General features: G+C 46.1%; 1 protein-coding gene and 1 long non-coding RNA gene across 4 annotated transcripts in view; both read left to right on the forward strand.

Annotated features, from left to right (window-relative positions):
- Positions 1-15,837, forward strand: part of FBXO36 (F-box protein 36) — an 88,246-nt gene extending 72,409 nt beyond the window's left edge. Inside the window, exons 3-5 of one of the 3 annotated variants that reach the window (XM_045481633.1) lie at positions 733-905; positions 9,998-10,124; positions 15,315-15,423. In XM_045481633.1, the coding sequence (XP_045337589.1) occupies positions 733-905; positions 9,998-10,124; positions 15,315-15,364 (350 nt within the window). In that variant the 3' untranslated portion in view covers positions 15,365-15,423. Of the gene's footprint in view, positions 1-732; positions 906-9,997; positions 10,125-15,314 lie in introns of all 3 variants that reach the window. The other 2 variants (XM_045481632.1, XM_045481634.1) reach the window with 2 other exon arrangements.
- A 1,013-nt stretch (positions 15,838-16,850) lies between these two features.
- On the forward strand, positions 16,851-17,916 carry LOC123599592. Its single transcript, XR_006713214.1, has 2 exons — positions 16,851-16,985; positions 17,597-17,916. It is a non-coding gene; the product is annotated as an uncharacterized LOC123599592 (long non-coding RNA).
- Positions 17,917-18,535: the final 619 nt, after the last annotated feature.

The following is an 18,535-nucleotide window of genomic DNA, read 5'->3' on the forward strand; positions in this document are numbered from 1 at the left end:
CCAAACATTGAAGGTTTTTCAGGGTTAAAAAAAGAACCAAGCTAGTACTTTCTTGCACTGAACATGCTTAGGTAGACCATTATATGGGTTGAATCTTTGTGAACTTTTCCCTAACTTGGAAATGACTGAAAAAGCATACAAAATATTAGGCAAAAGTTAACACAATTTTCATGAAATATCCACTTATTTTCCTCTTTCCATTTTTTCCCCCTATTATGTAAAGATGGGGATGAAAGAAGGTAAAGAGGAAAGAAGAAAGTTTGGTGGAGAAACACGTTTAGCAATGAGAGAAGAAAAATCAACTCAAATGAAGAGATATTAACATGTTTCAGGCCAATCAGGGGAGAGGGAGGGTGGCAGAAAACCCACGCGGACCAGCATCTTTGCCCAGTCAGGGATGAGGCTAAGGGAGGCACTGAGACTAGTTAAGTCAGTTGTCTGAAGTTGGTGCTGATGAAATCAAGGGATGCAGTTCATCACTGCGTTCAACAGTGAGTGTCCCTCAAAGGTTCTGATCTCACCGCGGGGACAGCAGTTGGAAACAAATGTCTCACAAAGGCATATCACGAGTCCCAGGGGCAGCTTGGTGACAGTAAGAATGACTTGGTCTAATCCAACATTACCCCCCGGGGGGGAAGAATGCCCTAAAGCCCGTCTTACTGATACAGGTCGTGGTTTTTACCTGACTGTACATGATAACCTTGTTGGTTTGTTGGTTTCTTTGAATTGCAGTTCAAATTGCCTTAATATTTGGTGCAAGAGTATTAGACTATGTCTTCAATTTATGTGAAGGTAAATTTGACTTCCTTGAACGGCTCTCAGACAATTTGCTCCTGAGTATCATTTCTTATCTGGATCTTGAAGATATTGCCAGGCTTTCTCAAACATCACGCAGATTTGCAAAGGTAACAGATAATTATTTTGTGTCTATAAAGGTTTTTCCTTGTGCTTCCTCAAAGTTTTAATTTTTTCTTTCTTTTCGCTTTATTCTTCCTTTCCTTTCCTTTCCTTCCCTTCCCTTCCCTTCCCTTCCCTTCCCTTCCCTTCCCTTCCCTTCCCCTCCCCTCCCCTTCCCTCCCCTCCTCTCCCTTCCCTTCCTTTCCTTTCTTCCTTCCTTCCTTCCTTCCTCTCTTTCTTCTTAACTTTTTAAACATAGCAGTGGTTTATTGTTTGCATTTATTTTAGCAAGCATTTGTTGAATACTTAATCATGAGCACTGTTTTAAGCACAGAGGCAGCAGAGGTGAAAAAACATTATTCCTGCCCTCCAGAAATTTACAGTCTAATAGGAGAGATCCAAACAAATACAAATTATTACAATATAGTGTGAACAGTTCAACAAGGGATGCGTGTATGAGGTACAAAGACAGTGCAAAGTCATTTCCTCTGCCAGGCTTCACAGAAAGGGCTATTTTATCTGGGTTTTCAGGAGGAAAATAAGAGTTCACCAGGTGGTCTGGAAGACTAGGGGCATTTCAGGTCAAGGGGCATTCCAAGTTCAGGCAGAGGCACGGCCACATGAAAGAATAAGGTAAGTAGTGGCTGCCCCTTATGTACCTCCATTTCTTCCACTAACCGTCCTTTGCAGAATTATCTATGCACGGTGTGGATGGTTTTGGAGAATTGTTCTTCATGATGTTCTCATGAACAGGTTCTTCAGCCTGTTCTCCATGCCCCAGGCTGACCAAATGGACTCTCTCACTACTCTGAATCCTCAGCAGAATGACACGAGATCAGAAGACACGCTTGGTGCAATGTCAGGGCCTTGATGCAACCATTATTGGTTCCTCTCCCTGGATCCTGGAAGGTGCCTTGGTTCCTGCCCCTTTAGCTCTTCTTAGACACACATACTGTCCTTCCATTAAATCCTTTTTTGGCTTAAATTAATCAGAGTTGGAGTTTGTTTGAAATGGAAGAAACCTAGGTTAGTATTTAGTTATAATATACTGGGGCACAATGGCCATTTATAAAAGAGCATGCAACGTTTCCCAGATGACTTAAATCATAATCTTTTTTTTTAAGAAGTATTCATCTATTTTTATTTTATTTTATTTTACTTTGTTTCGTTTCATTTCTATTTTATTTTATTTTATTTTATTTTATTTTATTAAGTAGGCTCCACACCCAATGTGGGGCTTGAACTCAGGACCCTGAGATCAAGAGCTGCATGCTCTGCCGACTGAGCCAGCCAGGCGCCCCTAAATCATAATAATCTTATTATCTAGAGAGTCAATGCTTTTTTCACAATCATGCCATCATATTTCTTGATTTTCATATATTAATTTAAAATAATATGTTTGATATTATTTGATGTATCCCCTTTGAGAATAAAAGCGTATATTTTTTACTGGGTTTTCCCCCTAAAAATGGAGAGCCAGAAGCAAGTATTAGAGCAGTCACTGTATATTTTTTTGCCATTAAAAAATGTATTAACGTGAAGGTCGGCTGCTGATAAGAAGCTGATTATTCATACTTTCGGTGCAGAAGAATTTAAAATACATAAAATGTACTAGTGGGGATCTATGGAAAGCTTTTGCTAGGGCCTGTGCTTGTTCCTGAAATGAAATGGAAGAATTTGACAGAAAATGGCAGCAACTGCAGTGTCTTCTGGAATTTATTCCTTGTGCGGAGCACCTGTCTTCCTTCTAGGTTTCGCTCACTTCCACTCTCGATTACTCTCCCTCTCGGGGTCCTGCCATTATTTCAGTGTGGTCTTGGAAATACCCTCCGTAATTTACCTGCTGCTCTAAAGTAAGGCTTTTCTAGGTTGCTGATTTCAGCTCCCAGTATCCTTGCAGAGCAGAATTATTAGGAGACGGAGCCTGGTCCAAGGCTGCTGCTGTTTTTCTCTCCAAGCAATATTAACCACTCATTTCTATCTTCGGTCTACATTTTACCTGGACACCATTTACTTACTTTTCACCTGCATTTAGAAACGATTTTTATTTACCTGTTTGTCCTATCATTTATTTACTACATTATCTTATTAGTGAAAAGAAGAAAGCTTCCTTTTCCAATTCCTGCGGACAAATTTATTAGCAAGTTATTTGTGACTGCGTCCAACCCTTTCCTCTGATCTCGGGGAGGGAGGTGTTCCTCTCTTGTGCGAGGCCCGGGCCACCTGCCACCTGGCTCCAAAGTCCAACCTGGGGAACTTCAGTCTGTCGCTCGTCTCCTTTCTCTTCTGTGTTGTTGCTGCTGTTTTCAAAAGCCTTTTCTGTTTATAAATAATTTTAGATCTGTAAGTGTTGCAAAGGCAATACAGAGGGTTCGCATATGCTAACATCTTACGTAACCGGGACATTTATCAAAACTAAGCAATTAATATTGATATAATACTGTTATGGGATAGCCATAGACCTTATTCGTATTTCATCGTTTTTTCCACTAATGTTCTTTTGCCGTTCCAGGATCCAGTCTGGGATACTATGTTGCATTTTGTTCCTATCTTTAAATCTTTCTTTCAATTGTTTTTCCTCTCGGTGCATTAATTTTCTCAAATCAGTCTTCATCCTGCAGAAACCAAAAACTCTTGACTCGATTTGTAGCCAATCTCTTTCCTCTTCTCTTTGGGAAAACAAAACAAAACAGTTTACAGAACAATTCACCCTCTGCGAACTAGCGTCATCAATAGAAGGGAGATTGTATAATCCATGATGAAATGAGAACAGTAAGTAAATGCGATATGAAGAGTTGGTTATCAGGCTAAATTTATTCCATTTAAATGTCATCCTTTATTGGAGGTTAGGCCTTCCTATCCTGGGGAGAGTTAAAATGCCCCCCCCCCCTTTTTTGGTATTAAATAGTGACCTTAAAACGTGATCATTTTAACAAATTATCCTTATTGGAAAAATAAAAAAATTAGCTACCTTATTTTGGTTCTTAATTTTGTTTCTAGAAATTTCACTGGTCTTCCAGCAGCCTAAGTATTCCAAATGCCACTAGTCCACGGTCACCCTACCTCATCGTCTGTTCCCTCCTCTATCCGTGCCTCCTAAATATCCCTGGCCTCGTTCACAGTAACCCTCTCCTTGTCACATCTAAAGGACCTGTTTCGGGCCTTCCTCTTCCTGACCCATCTCTGCTTCCAGGATTCTCTGCTGGGTTTTCTTGTGGCCATCCCTTCACTGGCCTGTCTTCCATGTGTGGCCGTAAAATGCACTCCAGTCATGTCACTATCCTGCTTAGTGACCCTTAGTGACTTCCCGTCATTTCCTGAACGAGGTCCAGACTTTTAGCTGCCACATCAGGCAATGGTGCCCTGGCCTTGCCTCCTGCCTATGGCCCCAACCAGGTAAATTATTTGCAGCTCTCTTGTGTGCTGTTCCCTCTTCCAGGAAAGTCCTCCTTCTGATCCACCACTCTTAACAGCCACCATCTGCTCTTGCTCTGATTCCATGTTGACCCAACCCCAGGGCTTCCGTGGGTATGCACCTGAAAGTCTGGCCGCCGGATGATTCTATTTCTCGGGGTAAAACAAGAGGCTCCTCTGGGAGCTTGGCTAACACGAGCACACCCCTGAGGGGTAAATCCGAGGCCAGGGGTATGGGAAGGTCAGCCTGAGGACCAGCCCTGGGATTGCTAGGAGCTCATTTAAGGTCATGCTGCCACAGGGGACCTGCCTGGGGGCCTGCTGGCTTGCCCCAGGTGGCACCAGACCTTGATGGTATCCCTTCTCTGCAAACTGCAGCGGATTAGACCCAAAGAACGTCCCCCTCAGCTAGATGAGACACTGAAGCCCAGACAGCACAGGGACAATGGTGACCGGTATATTCATCTTGGTTGTGCCTCGGGAACAGTTACAGGCTCCCTAAGACCGTGATTCCCAAGTCTGCCAAGTAGGCGAGGCACCTAGGGAACAGGTGAAAATAGAGGGGCTAGGCCCACACCCCGAGGGGGGTAGGCGGGTCTGAGGTGGACCCAGCATCCGTGCTCTTGATGGGTTTGCTTATATTTACAGCAACCCAATTCTGAGTTCAGTCCAAGAATTTGACCGGCTGATATTAAAATGGTACATATAGGAGCACCTGGGTGGCTCAGTTGGTTGAGCCTCCGACTTCAGCTCAGGTCATGATCTCACAGTTCATGAGTTCGAGCCCACATCGCTGCTGTTAGCCCAGAGCCTGCTTCAGATCCTCTGTCCCCTTCTCTCTCTACCCCTCCCCAACTCGAGCTCCCCCCCCCCCACCCAAAAGATAAATAAAACATTAAAAAAGCTACAGATAAAAGGTCTCTAAAAGGCTGGAAGTTAGGGTGGGGGAGGGTGGGGGGGTATTTTCCTATCTTTACTGTGTACAGGTATTGTGGGGTGTTTTGCTTCGATTATGCAAGAAGAATCTTAAGTGATTATGGCTCATTATACTATTCATTTCTATTTGTAATTCACTCTTTTCCCTTGTTGGAGTACTTTCAGAGTAGGATGAGAGTATAGGGAAGTATAAAAGTAAACAGTTCTGGCTGCTTTCTGCTCAAAACCGAGTGTGGTGGTGTCCTGACAGACAGCTGGGTTCTGTTCTTCGATCAGCCACTTCCCACCATGAGCCTTGGGCAGCGCCCTTATCCTTTCAGAGCCTTAATTTCCCCCTTTGTAAAAGGAGAGGTCTTAACCAGTTAAGCCCTGGGATCCCTTTCAACTTTCAGAGAGCATCGTGTGTGTTAAGTTCATGCACCACCGCCAGGGGGAGCTAACTCCACGATTAGCTGTGCCTTGGATCAAAGCCCCTGGAACCACAGTCATGATGTAGACCTTGTGTTTTTCAGCCTGGCATCTCCCAAGCTAAGAGCCCCAGGTTTGGAAGGCTTAGATGAGGGTATTTTGCAGACTAATTTGTAGTATAAGACAAATCGTAAATATTTCCAGTATAAAATATGAGTCACGAATGGAGTTACACTGGTGGAGATTTCAGCTCTCTTTTGAGAATTCTCTTCTTTTCCTCCAAACCTCGTAGTTGTCTCCCATAATCTTCATTATAGGAGACACACTCAGATATCCTGGAATGTGTCGTGTTGGTAATGGGGTAGTCATCCTCGTGTGAGAGTTCAAATCTTTTAAAGGAGGATCAGAGGTTCCGTTTTGTTTTGTTATCATTAAGACATTTCCTGAGAGTTTCCCTTTGTTGTTTGTGTTTAGAATATGTTGTGATCTGAGTTGGGAAATCAGACCTTGAGGGACTGTTGAAGACAGGATGACAGATGACGAATATCAAAATGTTTGGGGGGCTGTCACTATCATGTGTGAATGTGTAATCGTTTTTGCTTCGCTGTTTATGCAAGAAGAATCTTAAGTGATTATGGCTCATTATACTATTCATTTCTATTTGTAATTCACTCTTTTCCCTTATTGGAGTACTTTTAGAGTAGGATGAGAGTATAGGGAAGTATAAAAGTAAACAATCCTGGCTGCTTTCTGCTCATAACCAAGTGTGATGGTGTCCCGACGTAGAGGTAATGCTGACCTGTTTTCCCCTTCCCAGAAGGAAGTTAGGACGCACGAACGCAAACAGAACAGAGCCAAGGCCAGGCCCGGAGTGGTGCCAGTGGGATGCTTGGCTGCCTGGGGCTGGGGGCAGAGTGGGCAGTACGTGGCTGGGTATGCGCCAGGTGGACTGAAATGGTGGCCGCCGGTAGGCAGACAAATCAGGGGCACTCATAGTTTCCCTCTGGGTGGCTGTGGAATGCTGCTGGGGTGGGCCCCAGGGTGCTCAGCGTGGGTTGTAGCTTGTGAGGGGCAGGTATAGATGGTGGTGGCGACAGGCAGAGCAAGAGTGTGTCCAGGGCAGGGGCAGACACAGAACGTACCTTGTGTCTGGGGATGCCTGGCAATCGCTCAGGCCTTCCTCCCAGAGACAAGGGAGGCAGCTGGGCTTCCCCACCCACCATGTTCTCCACAAGGTTTGGGGCTTCAGCCCTTCGATGTCGTGCTACTCACACCACGTCTAAGCCCACGGGTTAGGGGGTGAAGGCTATTGCTCTCCTGACCTCCTGCCAGCCAGAGCTGGCTGCTCACGGGACCATCTGGGATGACAGCACTGTGCCCAGTGAAAGAATGGGTGGGCCCAGTTCTCTTCAGTTTGGTTTCAATGATCTGCAGGGAGAGAACTTTCTAGAACTTGTTCCAAAAGGATGGTCAGTTTGGCCTTGTTAGTTTCATTCCAGCATTAGCACAGAGCATATTGTAAGGAGTTAATTGTGAATCTGTCTTCTGTAGTATTCTCTTAGTATTCCTCATGCCCGGCAAATAGAGGTTCTGAAGAAACGTCTGCATAGATGGAGAGAGGATAGATAGATGCTTTGGTTCTTCAGATCCTTAAGTTTATCTAAGTGACTAATTGGAAGAAAAAGAACATTTTTCTCTGGTCTTAATTTCTGTGAACAGGAATTAATTAATCACATTATTCATTGTCCATAAATAGGTAGTTCCTTCTCTGGTCTTAATTTCTATGAACAGGAATTAATTAATCACATTATTCATTGTCCATAAATAGGTGGTTCCTTGATGTCTCTGGATTCGTATTTGACTTCTCATTCTTCCATTCTGTGAACTGATGGTCTTTCTTGGTTTTCCCCAGACTCCCAACCATGGCGGCTGAACTGTCTACCCAGTGGTAGCTAAATGCTTATGGGGCCTCTTTCTAGTGTCTTTTTTTTTTTAATTTTTAATGTTTATTTATTTTTTGAGAGGGAGAGAGTAAGCTCCAGTGGGGGAGGAGGAGAGAGAGAGAGGGAGAGAATCCCAAGCAGTCTCTGCAACGTGAGTGCAGAGCCCAATGCAGGGCTCTAACTCATGAACTGTGAGATCATGGCCTGAGCCAAAACCAAGAGTCAGATGCTTAACCAACCAAACCACCCAGACATCCCTCTTAGTGTCTTCTGAGAAATGGGTGAGGTAGCAGGCCATTCTGTCTCCCTTTCCTGTTCGTTAATTATATATATCTCATGTGCTTTACGTATGTTATTCCTTTTAAAAAAAAAAACATTTTTTTAATGGTTATTTATTTTTGAGAGAGAGACAGAGTGAGAGTAGGGGACGGACAAAGAGAGAGGGAGACACAGAATCTGAAGCAGGTTCCAGGCTCTGAGCTTTCAGCACAGAGACCGATGAGAGGCTCGAACTCATGAGCTATGAGATCATGACCTGAGCCGAAGTCAGATGCTTAACTGACTGAGCCGCCCAGGCGCCCCACAAATGTTAGTCCTAATCTGCACTAAAAGTTTAGTATCATTTCCGTAGAATCATAACTGTCATTTACTGAGTGCCTGCTATGTGCTAAGCACCGAATATGTAATTCGATGTAATCCTTAAGCAGCCCTGTGAGGTGGATGGCAGAGAATATCTTGTCCTGACTTTATAGAGAAGGAAACAGAGGTTCAGATAAAGTCCAAGCTGGGGAGCAGTGGAGCCAGGTACTGTACCTGGGAAATCTTACCCCAAAGCTGTTGTGCTAAAATCACTTCATTCTGCTTCTTAGATGACCAAGCACAAGGCTGGGTGTGGAGACAGGCTCAGAGCAATTAAGTATTACGTCCAGGTTTAGTTAATTATTAAGTGGCAGGGCCAGAATTCAAATCAACTACGTTCACTAGTCGTCCGCTTCAGAACCTGAAAGACATAAAGAAAAAGAGTCTGCCTTTTATAAAATTGGAGATAAGTATGGGAATGTGTTTCTTCCCTCCGAAGATAGGAACTACAGCGGGTAGGTACCACGATGACAGACCATCGTTTTGAAAGAGTTTTCTTCCTCCGGCCCCATGGAAGCATCCATTGGCAGCAACGTGTAAATGGGGTTCCTCCGCATCTTAAGATACATGCCCGAGTTTTTGGTCTGGTCTATTTCAAAGTCTTCGTTATCCTTTATGCTGTGTTACCTATACGACTGTGGACACTTGGCTTTCTTTTCCATGGAGCTTTATGTATTTGCCTACGAGTCATTCCCAGTGACCACGTTCGCCATCATGGAATTTAAACTAACGGAAGGGAAGATGTCAGAAGGTAGCTTGAGCCCCGTCCCAGTTTACTATTTAACTGATGGGATTACGTGAAGTGATTCTGTTTTGGGTGAGTTTCTCTGTAAGAAGGGACCCATCATTATCTTGTGAAGGACTCAAAGCTCATAGCCGTCCTTAAACTGCAATTAGATAGCATAGGCCAAATATACTAAAAATCTCAAGAGCTTTGTGCAATAGCGTTGTTAGCATAAGACTAAGTTCTAGATTGGGACTTGGGATAACACACAACCCCCAAACCCCAGTGGCTTAACACAATAATAGCTGGGGTTTTTTTTTCATCCACAATCCTTACCCACTGTGGGTCTATGGTCTTTATGCTCTGCACAAAGTCCCTCAGGCACTCAGGCTTAGAGAGAACCCCACCATCTCCTACTGCGCCATGTGAAATGCGAGGTCTCCTCAGACAATATGGAAGAGAAGAGGTTCGTGCACTATGTTGTTAACGCTTTTTTGAAAAGATTTTATTTCTAAGTAATCTCTACACCCCACCTGGGGCTCAAACTCACAATCCTGAGATCAAGAGTTGCACGCTCCACCGACTGAGCCAGGCAGGCGCCCCTCACGTGCTATGTTCTGAAATTTTGCAGCCCCCTGACTGCCAGGAACAGGGAAGTGTGGGAGAACAGGTGCAATACTCGCATAGCCCCCCTAGCTGTGCGGCGAACCAGCTATCCAGGGTAGACGAGGGTGCACCTCCAGATTCGTCTATCCCAAGGCAGGATCGTGAGAGTGTGGTGTCTTGAACACAGTTCCCTGCTTTAACGTCGTCAATACGAGGCGCAAGAGGCCTTCGTACTTTCGCTTATTATCTTTTCTGTGTTTCTCGGGACCCTATTCCGTGAGCATGGGTCTGGCATCAAGAACCGACTCAGAACCAAAGACTACATCCTACTTATAAGATATATAAAATACCCTTTGTCTAAGAAACTGAGTGTCTTCGTCTCTTTTACCCTCCAAGATGTCTATTTTACAGCCTCTTCTCTCTCCCCAAGTCTCCTTCATCCTCGCTCTTGGCTGATTTTGTGGCTTCTTATTTCACGGAGGAGTTAGAAGCCGTCACCAGGGATCCGTTGTTCCCTCCCCAGCTCTATCCTCTGCTCCGTGAGCTTCCTGTTACAGGTGAGAAGTTCTCCCTCTTATTACCTCCACTCACACTTCCACTTGTGCATCTCAGCTCCTCTGTTCAACTACTTTGCTCGCGCGACTGTCCTTTTTTATCCTCTGTCACTAGTCTTATCCTCTCTACTGGATCATTCCCATCAGCACAGAAATTAGAAAGAGAAAATGCCTCGACCTGATTCCCTGTTCTGCCCTCCAAGCAAAATTCCCTCAAAAGAGTGTCTGTACTTGCCATAGCCGCTTCCTCTCCTCTCCTTTCTTGAACTCGCTAGCCAGGCGTTCATCCCCACTGTGCCATTGAAACGGCTCGTGTCGAGGTTGCCGTTGTCCCTGACCTTGCAAAAACACCAGCCAGTCTCAAGTTCCGACCTTTTCAACAGCATCTGACCCCCTGGATTGCTATCCGGGTTTTCTTCCTTATTCTCAGTCTCCCTTGCTGAAAATTTTCTATTTTTTGACTGCTTAATGTTGGAATGTCCTAGACATTGGGCATTTTCTCTATCTATGGTCACACCTACATGATAGCATCTGATCCCAGGGCTTTAAATAGTATTTACCTATTGATAATTTTCTTTAGTTTTAAATGTTTTTATTTATTTTGAGGGAGACACAGAGAGAGAGAGAGAGAGAGAGAGAGAGAGAGAACATGCACACAAGCATGGGCAGGAGAGGGGCAGAGAGAGAGGGAGAGAGAGAATCCCAAGCAGGCTCCATGCTCTGAGTGCAGAGTCCATCACAGGGCTTGAACCCACAAACCGTGAGATCATGACCTGAGCTAAAATAAGAGTGAGATGCTGAACCAACGGAGCCACCCAGGTGCCCCTGCATGTTGATAATTTTCAAATATATGTTTCCAGTCCAGGTTGCCCCCTTGAACTCCTCACTTTTATGTCTTATTGCATGCTCCACACTTACACCTAGATGTAGTATGGACATCTCAGATCTGACACGTCAAAACCAGACTTACTGGGGCGCCTGGGTGGCGCAGTCGGTTGAGCATCCGACTTCAGCCAGGTCACGATCTCGCAGTCCGTGAGTTCGAGCCCCACGTCGGGCTCTGGGCTGATGGCTCAGAGCCTGGAGCCTGTTTCCGATTCTGTGTCTCCCTCTCTCTCTGCCCCTCCCCCGTTCATGCTCTGTCTCTCTCTGTCCCAAAAATAAATAAACGTTGAAAAAAAAATTAAAAAAAAAAAAACAGACTTACTGATGTCCCTCCACACACACCTGTTTACCAATTCTACCTCGCCCACAGTGTTATTTTCTCGGTCATTGGCAACACCACTCACCCAGCTGCTTAAGCCAAAGAGCTCATCATTAGTTCTTCTCTTTGCTCTACTCATTGAATTCGTTCGCAAGTCTCATGAGCTCTACCTTCAAAATATACCTACAGTCCGGCCATTTCTCACCTCCCCCTTTGTCATCACCCCATTACATGCCATTCTCATGTCTTCCTAGATTTTCCAATAAGAACACAATAGATTCATCGCATTCCCTTCTTCATTTTGTATCAGGATTATGTTATGTATCAGGATTCATCCCAATACCTTCTTCATTTTGTATCAGGATTATGTTAGTTCTCTAGCCGTGGAATTTACTTATATCACAGAGCTATTTTTTAAAAATATTTAATAGTATTTATGTATTTACTTATTTAATTTTTGAGAGAACAAGAGACAGAGTATTAGCGGGAGAGGGGCAGAGAGAGAGAGAGAGAGGGAGACACAGGATCCGAAGCAGGCTCCAGGCTCTGGGCTGTCCACACAGAGCCCGATGCGGGGCCTGAACCCACGAACTGTGAGATCATGACCTGAGCCGAAGTTGGACGCTCAACTGGCTGAGCCACCCGGGTGCCCCCATCACAGAGCTGTTGATCATATCACTTTCCTACGTGCTGGTCAACATTGTAGACATCGTGCTGATGAGCAGGAAGCAGCAGATACCTCGGATGCCTTCGTAAGGTGCGCGTACTTCAAGGACTTGGAGATGAACTGTGCAAAAACTGAGGGGCCTGCCATCTCTAGACATGACCTGAGATCCAGTGCCTTGGATCTACTTCCTGCTGTAAGCTCTTTGTGGACCATAAGCTCTACCACAGCTCTTTGTGGATCGTTTTTCGGTTTCAAGGTACATGCACAGTTTGAGTTTGCTTCTCCGTGAAGACCTAAAGAAAGCTGCCAGTGGCGAGGGGAGCCCAGCTCCTGGTCCTGACTGTGGTGTAAGCAGCAGTGCTTCTGGCTTCTCATGGTCCAGAAGATTCAGTGATGCTCAGAGGGTCTTCAGCCTACATGGCCGTGGCCGGTCCAGATCCTTGCTGAGACCTGTGTTGTGCCTCCATAGGAAAATTATAGCTTATATCCCAGGGTTTTAGAGTACAGACAAGCATTCGTTTGGAGAAAACTGTTCTGCTTTCGAAAAACAGCTCTTGGGTTCCTATGGGGTTGAGGCTACTGTTTTGGCTAGATGGTCAAAGTCTTGAAAAGAACAAGATTTGGAGATTAGTGATGATTCCTAGGGAAGAGGTATTTGGATGGATTTCTCAGAATCAGCCAAAAGATACAGATATTTGTGTCCCATGTGACTTCTCATCAAAAGGCACTTGATGCAGAGGAAGTTTTCAGTTATTAGATGGGGAAGATGCTCTGCCCTGTGGCTGTCCGTCAGCTTGTTTCCCTGGCCACCCTAATGTTTGCTGGGTTCATAACCAAAATGCCCAGTGGCAAGGATGGGGCCTGTGTGTGGACTCAGAAGGAGCCTCCTCTTATCAAGAGGAATCTGGCTACTGTCTCAGGAGAGACTAACACTGAGCCCTCAACAGTGCTGCCCTCCAGGGCATCAGCCGGGAACTCAGTGGCGGGTGAGTAACACCGGATTCTTCATCATGGAGGAGGCAGCCATTTATCCTCCCTGGATCCTGGTTCTATTCTAGATAGGGATCTGCTTTCCTTGCGTGCTGTGGCTCTTCAGCAACATCGTGCGTAAACTGACTGAATGCCTTGCTTTCCATCGTCGTATCCCTCATGAGATTGCTTCAGACTATTTTGCTGTAATAAATAACTTATTAAAGAAATCGACATAAATACATATATAAGTAAGGCAGTGAACACAAAGTCCCTTGCTCTGGGCATATGCTCCGTCAACGACAGATCCTTCAGGGGTCCGCAGGCTTCTCGCCTTTCTGTCTCCTTCGGAGAGGAGCCTTTGTGGGTGTGCCTACAGATGGGGTGCGTCTGAGAGGGTCTTGAGCAGGACACAGGAGCCCAGGCCAGCGTGCCCTGGCACCACTGGCTTAAAGGAACTCCAGGCACCTTACTGACTGTCCACCACACCTAGCCCTTTCCACTTCCGGATTTTCACAGATGACGACCACGGAATGGAACTGATGAAAAGGGAAATCGGGTTGCTGATTAGCTTCCAGGAGCACAGAACCGTCACAGGAAGGATGGAGTCGGGGAGTGTCTGTCACCGAGGCCCACGTGGAACCCCCCTTAGGGCATGATTTGTACAGCCAGAGTGCCTGCTGTGTAACACCAGATATCCAAGCACCTTTAAATGTTCCTATTGCGTAGACCAAAAAGCCATGGCGAATGCCAAGGTGGGTGATACTAAATAAATATAATAGAAGCTTTGCCTTCGGGAAGGATTTGGGGCATGTTATGGAAGGGGTCAGGATATCTGCACGTTAACAGTGTTTAATAGGAGGACACTGTTGAGGGTACAAGTGCCATAAATAATGGTGCCAACCGAAAATGTCACACGAGGTAAATGTCATCATTTACCTTTGTCACAGTAAAAGCAAAATGCTGATATTTTCTGGATGATTTATATGTTTCATGTTATAAGAACGACTACTCGGGGCGCCCGGGTGGCTCAGTCGGTTGAGCGTCAGACTTCGGCTCAGGTTTGTGGGTTCGAGCCCCTTGTAGGGCTCTGTGCTCACAGCGCAGAACCTGGAGCCTGTTTGTAATTCTGTCTGTCTGTCTGTCTCTCTCTCTCTGCCCCTCCCCCATTTTCCCTCTGTCTCTCTCTGTCTCTCAAAAATAAATAAACGTTAAGAAAATTAGAAAAAAAAAAATGTCATACTAGAAAGTCCTGGCTAAATGGAAGCTGAATTGTGGCCGCACTGAACTTGGAGGGAGGACAAAATGGCCTCATGCAGATCTTGGGCCAGAGGGGTCTTATCTGTCCTTTAGCCTCATGGCTTCCAGTTAAAGCCCCAGGCTGCAGAGGAACCTCTCAGAGAAGTTTCTCCCCAGACAATGGCTCACTTTGCCATGTGCTGGATGGGCCCAGTGAGTACACAGAATTGTGTGATTCTGGTACACGGTGTGATGTCACAGTGTGCAAAGGACTCAGAGCAAAACTTGCGGATGGGACCCTGGCACCAGGAATGGGGGCAGGTTGGCTGTCTGAGGGCGGCTTGTTCATTATGAGGCCATCTGCTACCAAGCAGCCTGCAGTAAACTAAGCCGTCAGCTGTATGAGCCCAGTGAAGAGATGGCTTAAGTGAGGGTTTAAGATGGAGGCAAGTTGGGGCGCCTGGGTGGCTCAGTCAGGTAAGCGTCCGGCTTCAGCTCAGGTCACCATCTCACGGCCCCTGAGTTTCAGCCCCGCATTCTGTGCTGACAGCCCAGAGCCTGGAGTCTGCTTCCGATTCTGTGTCTCCCTCTCTCTCTGCCTCTCCCCTGCTCATGCTCTCTCTCTCTCTCTCTCAAAAAAATAAACACTAAAAAACATTTTTTAAATGGAGGCAACTTAGCCGGAGTTAGCAACGCTCCCACTCTCGAAGCTGCTGTAGCGCTTGGTGGAAGGTTGGTGGGCCATACCATTATCAGCCTGCATTGCATGGTTAATTGGAAACTGACGCTATAACGTGGTGTTTATAAATTAACTATATAACGTGGTGTATGCACTATTTCCCGCCGTCGTGTATTTTTCGTCTTAAATGAGAGCAGGGCTTGGTTTGCTCCCCGAATCAAACGCCGCCTTGTCCTTTTAAGCATTTGGGCACTTGCCTTTCCTCCAAGAGGAAAGAAAGGAGGCAAGAACTGTGTCTGGTACGTCTTCATGCTCAGGTAATGTTTCCTGCAGTGTCTTCACTGGCCGCGAGAATCGGGCAGTGATTTTGTGAGGGGATGACTTTTCCCTACCCGGGGACCGACGTAACCCACCTCTGCCTTTTTCCACCCACAGCTGTGCATGTCGGACGAGCTGTGGGAGAAGATAGTTCAGTCTTGCTGTGACACCATCACACCTGACATGAGGGCCCTGGCCAAGGATATGGGCTGGAGGCAGATGTTCTTCACCAACAAGCTGCAGCTCCAGCGGCAGATCCGCAAGAGGAAACAGAAACAAGGGAGCCACAGAACCAGTCACCTTTAGGGACACATCTTCCCACCTGCAGGAGGGCCGAGAGACGGCTGTCTTTTTCTTCTGCGTCCCGATCTCTTCTGTTTCCTTCGACTGAGCACTAAGATTCCCTTCGATTTGAACTGGCTGGTTCAAGGACCCACCCGAGAAGCATACCCAGCCGGTGTCGGCGCACAGGTGCCCCGAAACCCGACTCGGCAGTGCCTTACCTAAACCGCAGTCTCCTGCAGTGAGGGTCAAGTCCGTGGCCCCTGCAAAGGGCTGCATGACAGGAAGCCCTTGATACCCATAAGAAAAGAGGCTTCTGCTGTACAGGAAACAAACAATAAATGATTATTAGCAGGTTTTTTTTTTTTTTTTACTACATATCTGTAGTTTTTTTTTTCTGGCATTTGAAAGGCGTCCCGAGCTTATGAATCTTTCCCCAATGGAGGTGGCTTTGTGTCCTCCCCCCCTGCCCCACCCCCGCCAGGGAACGGGGAGGGGCAGGGGCCACGGGAGGCAGTTGGCAGTCTGGTGAGCGTAGCTGCCTTCCCAGCTCTCTTCCCCTACATTTGAATTCAGGGCCCCATCCTGTGGGCCCCGGGATGCCACGCTCCATCCCTGCGTGGGGACAACCCCAGATCTGGCCCTGCGGCGAGCCCAGCATTCTGCCTGCGGACCCCTCTCCAGAGCCCACCTTCCCAGGACTTCACGTGGCCAAATAGAGCTACCAGCTTTTCTCAGAGGGATGCTGTCTCCCCAAAGGAATGTGATGGGTAATTTACAGCCCCCTGAGCTGTCCTGCGGATGAAGTACCCCCAGATAATGACACTCTTAGCGCAAATAATCTAATGACTCCTTTTAGGTGACAGAAAAAAGTAGCTGTCAACCTCCCATCACCTTCTTCACCGTTACCATTTCTTCTTCCCTACGACCTCCACCTTAGTGCCTAGAAGAGATCATCTATGCTGCACCTGTTCCCCGAGCAGGGGAATTTCCTGTGATGCCCCGAGACCTCCCACATGGGCTGTTCTCCACGCCTGAGTCCTTCCGAACGGCTCATGGCTGTGGCTTGGTGACACCTTCTTTCTCTCTCTCTTTTTTTTACCAAAACCTGTGCTAATATCAAACCAGATTTTGGGGCGCCTGGGTGGCACAGTCGGTTAAGTGTCCGACTTCAGCCAGGTCACGATCTCGCGGTCCGGGAGTTCGAGCCCCGGGTCGGGCTCTGGGCTGATGGCTCAGAGCCTGGAGCCTGTTTCCGATTCTGTGTCTCCCTCTCTCTCTGCCCCTACCCCGTTCATGCTCTGTCTCCCTCTGTCCCAAAAATAAACGTTGAAAAAAAACAAAACAAAACAAAACAAAAAAAAACAGATTTTAACTCCCATCCCTTAAAACTCACACCCATGAAACTCAGAGATTTTCCAGCAACATCTGTGAGATCAAGTGCAGTCTGCTTCCTGTCAAAGTTGTGCCTGGATGGAGTCCAGGCAAAGAGCAAAGATTTAATGGGTGAGAGACCCAGGCCTCATTCCCCACCCGGGGGAGATCTGTCAGGGTGACGCAGGTGACTGGCCGGCAGGTGGAGGGCACGCACTTCGTCACGGCCCCTGCAGCCTTGTTTCTCCCCGAGGTCCCTGAGGTCGCTCAGGGCCAGCTGTTTAGTGCCAGAACACAGATTAATACCACGTGTGTGCAACGACTGTGTGTGTGCACAACTTGGTGTGCAACATAACTACATAAATATAAAATTGCAACTCATTCGTCGCCGATGCAAATATGTCAACAGCTTAAGCATTGCATATCTAGTGTTTAATCAACTGACAGACTCTGAAAGCTTATGGGCGGGCACACCATTCTAGATTCAATATGAATTTGTGTTTGGAAGAACACAAATGTGGCTATTTGAAAACTCTTATTACCTACGTAAAATATAATGTAAAAATGGGCGCTGAAGGTAAATAGCAATGAAAAAGGAATTATTCATACGTTGACTGATGTTAGATAGGACTTTAAATAACATAGGTTACTAGATTATTCTGGGGATTATTTGCCCTAATGATTTGGGTGCCTTATTACCTGATTATAATTTTTTTTTTTTTTTTTTTTTTGTCAACCTATAGACAGTATCACCAACCTACTATCCTGCAGGGGACCAGTATCCTCGGCAGTTGATACATTTTGCCCCTCTTCGCCAGCCTCATTCTCCATGTTTGATCCCACGTGACGATCCCACTGGATGGGAACAGGCAGGTCTGGTGTTGGTCTCTGCCTCACTTGACAGCTTTCACGTAGACAAATTAATCTGCTTTGCTTATGACACACCATTTCACAGTGAAATGCTGCAGCATCGTATAATCTTGCCCTTTCTCATATTTTCAGTCAACAGTGTTCCTACTCTGTTATCATTTACCGTTGTCACAGTAAAAGCAAAATGCTGATATTTTCTGGATGATTTATATGTTTCGTGTTATAAGAACGACTACTTGGGGCGCCCGGGTGGCTCAGTCGGTTAAGCATCCAACTTCGGCTCAGGTCATGATCTCACGGTTTGTGAGTTCGAGCCCCGCATCGGGCTCTGTGCTGATAGCTCAGAGCCCAGAGCCTGCTTTGGATTCTGTGTCTCCCTCTCTCTCTCTGCCCTCCCCTGCTCATGCTCCATCTCTATCAAAAATAAATAAACATTAAAAAAAAATGACCACTTAACAACAGCAAATGTGAAAACTTATAAACAACAAAAAATATATTTTACTTAATGACAAATTCTCTTACTGCTTTTTTCCTGAACGAGTTAGCTCGGTACTTGCTTTCAACCTCACTTATGTGGAATCCAAATGATCAATTTTGGATTATTGATCAAAATAGTGATTCTGAGTAGGCTCAAGATGTAGACAGAGACTATGAATTGAGCAAAGGGTGGGAAGCAGGGGTGGGACAACTTAACCAGTCACCACTCATCATTGTTTTCCCAGCTGCTCTGTCCAAGATGGTCACCAGCCCTCATTAATTACCCCAAACTGACTCCCACGACGCCCAAGACTAACATAGAACGACCTTAACTA

This window comes from Leopardus geoffroyi, chromosome C1, assembly GCF_018350155.1.
Source record: "Leopardus geoffroyi isolate Oge1 chromosome C1, O.geoffroyi_Oge1_pat1.0, whole genome shotgun sequence".
NCBI classification, from domain to species: Eukaryota; Metazoa; Chordata; class Mammalia; order Carnivora; family Felidae; genus Leopardus; species Leopardus geoffroyi.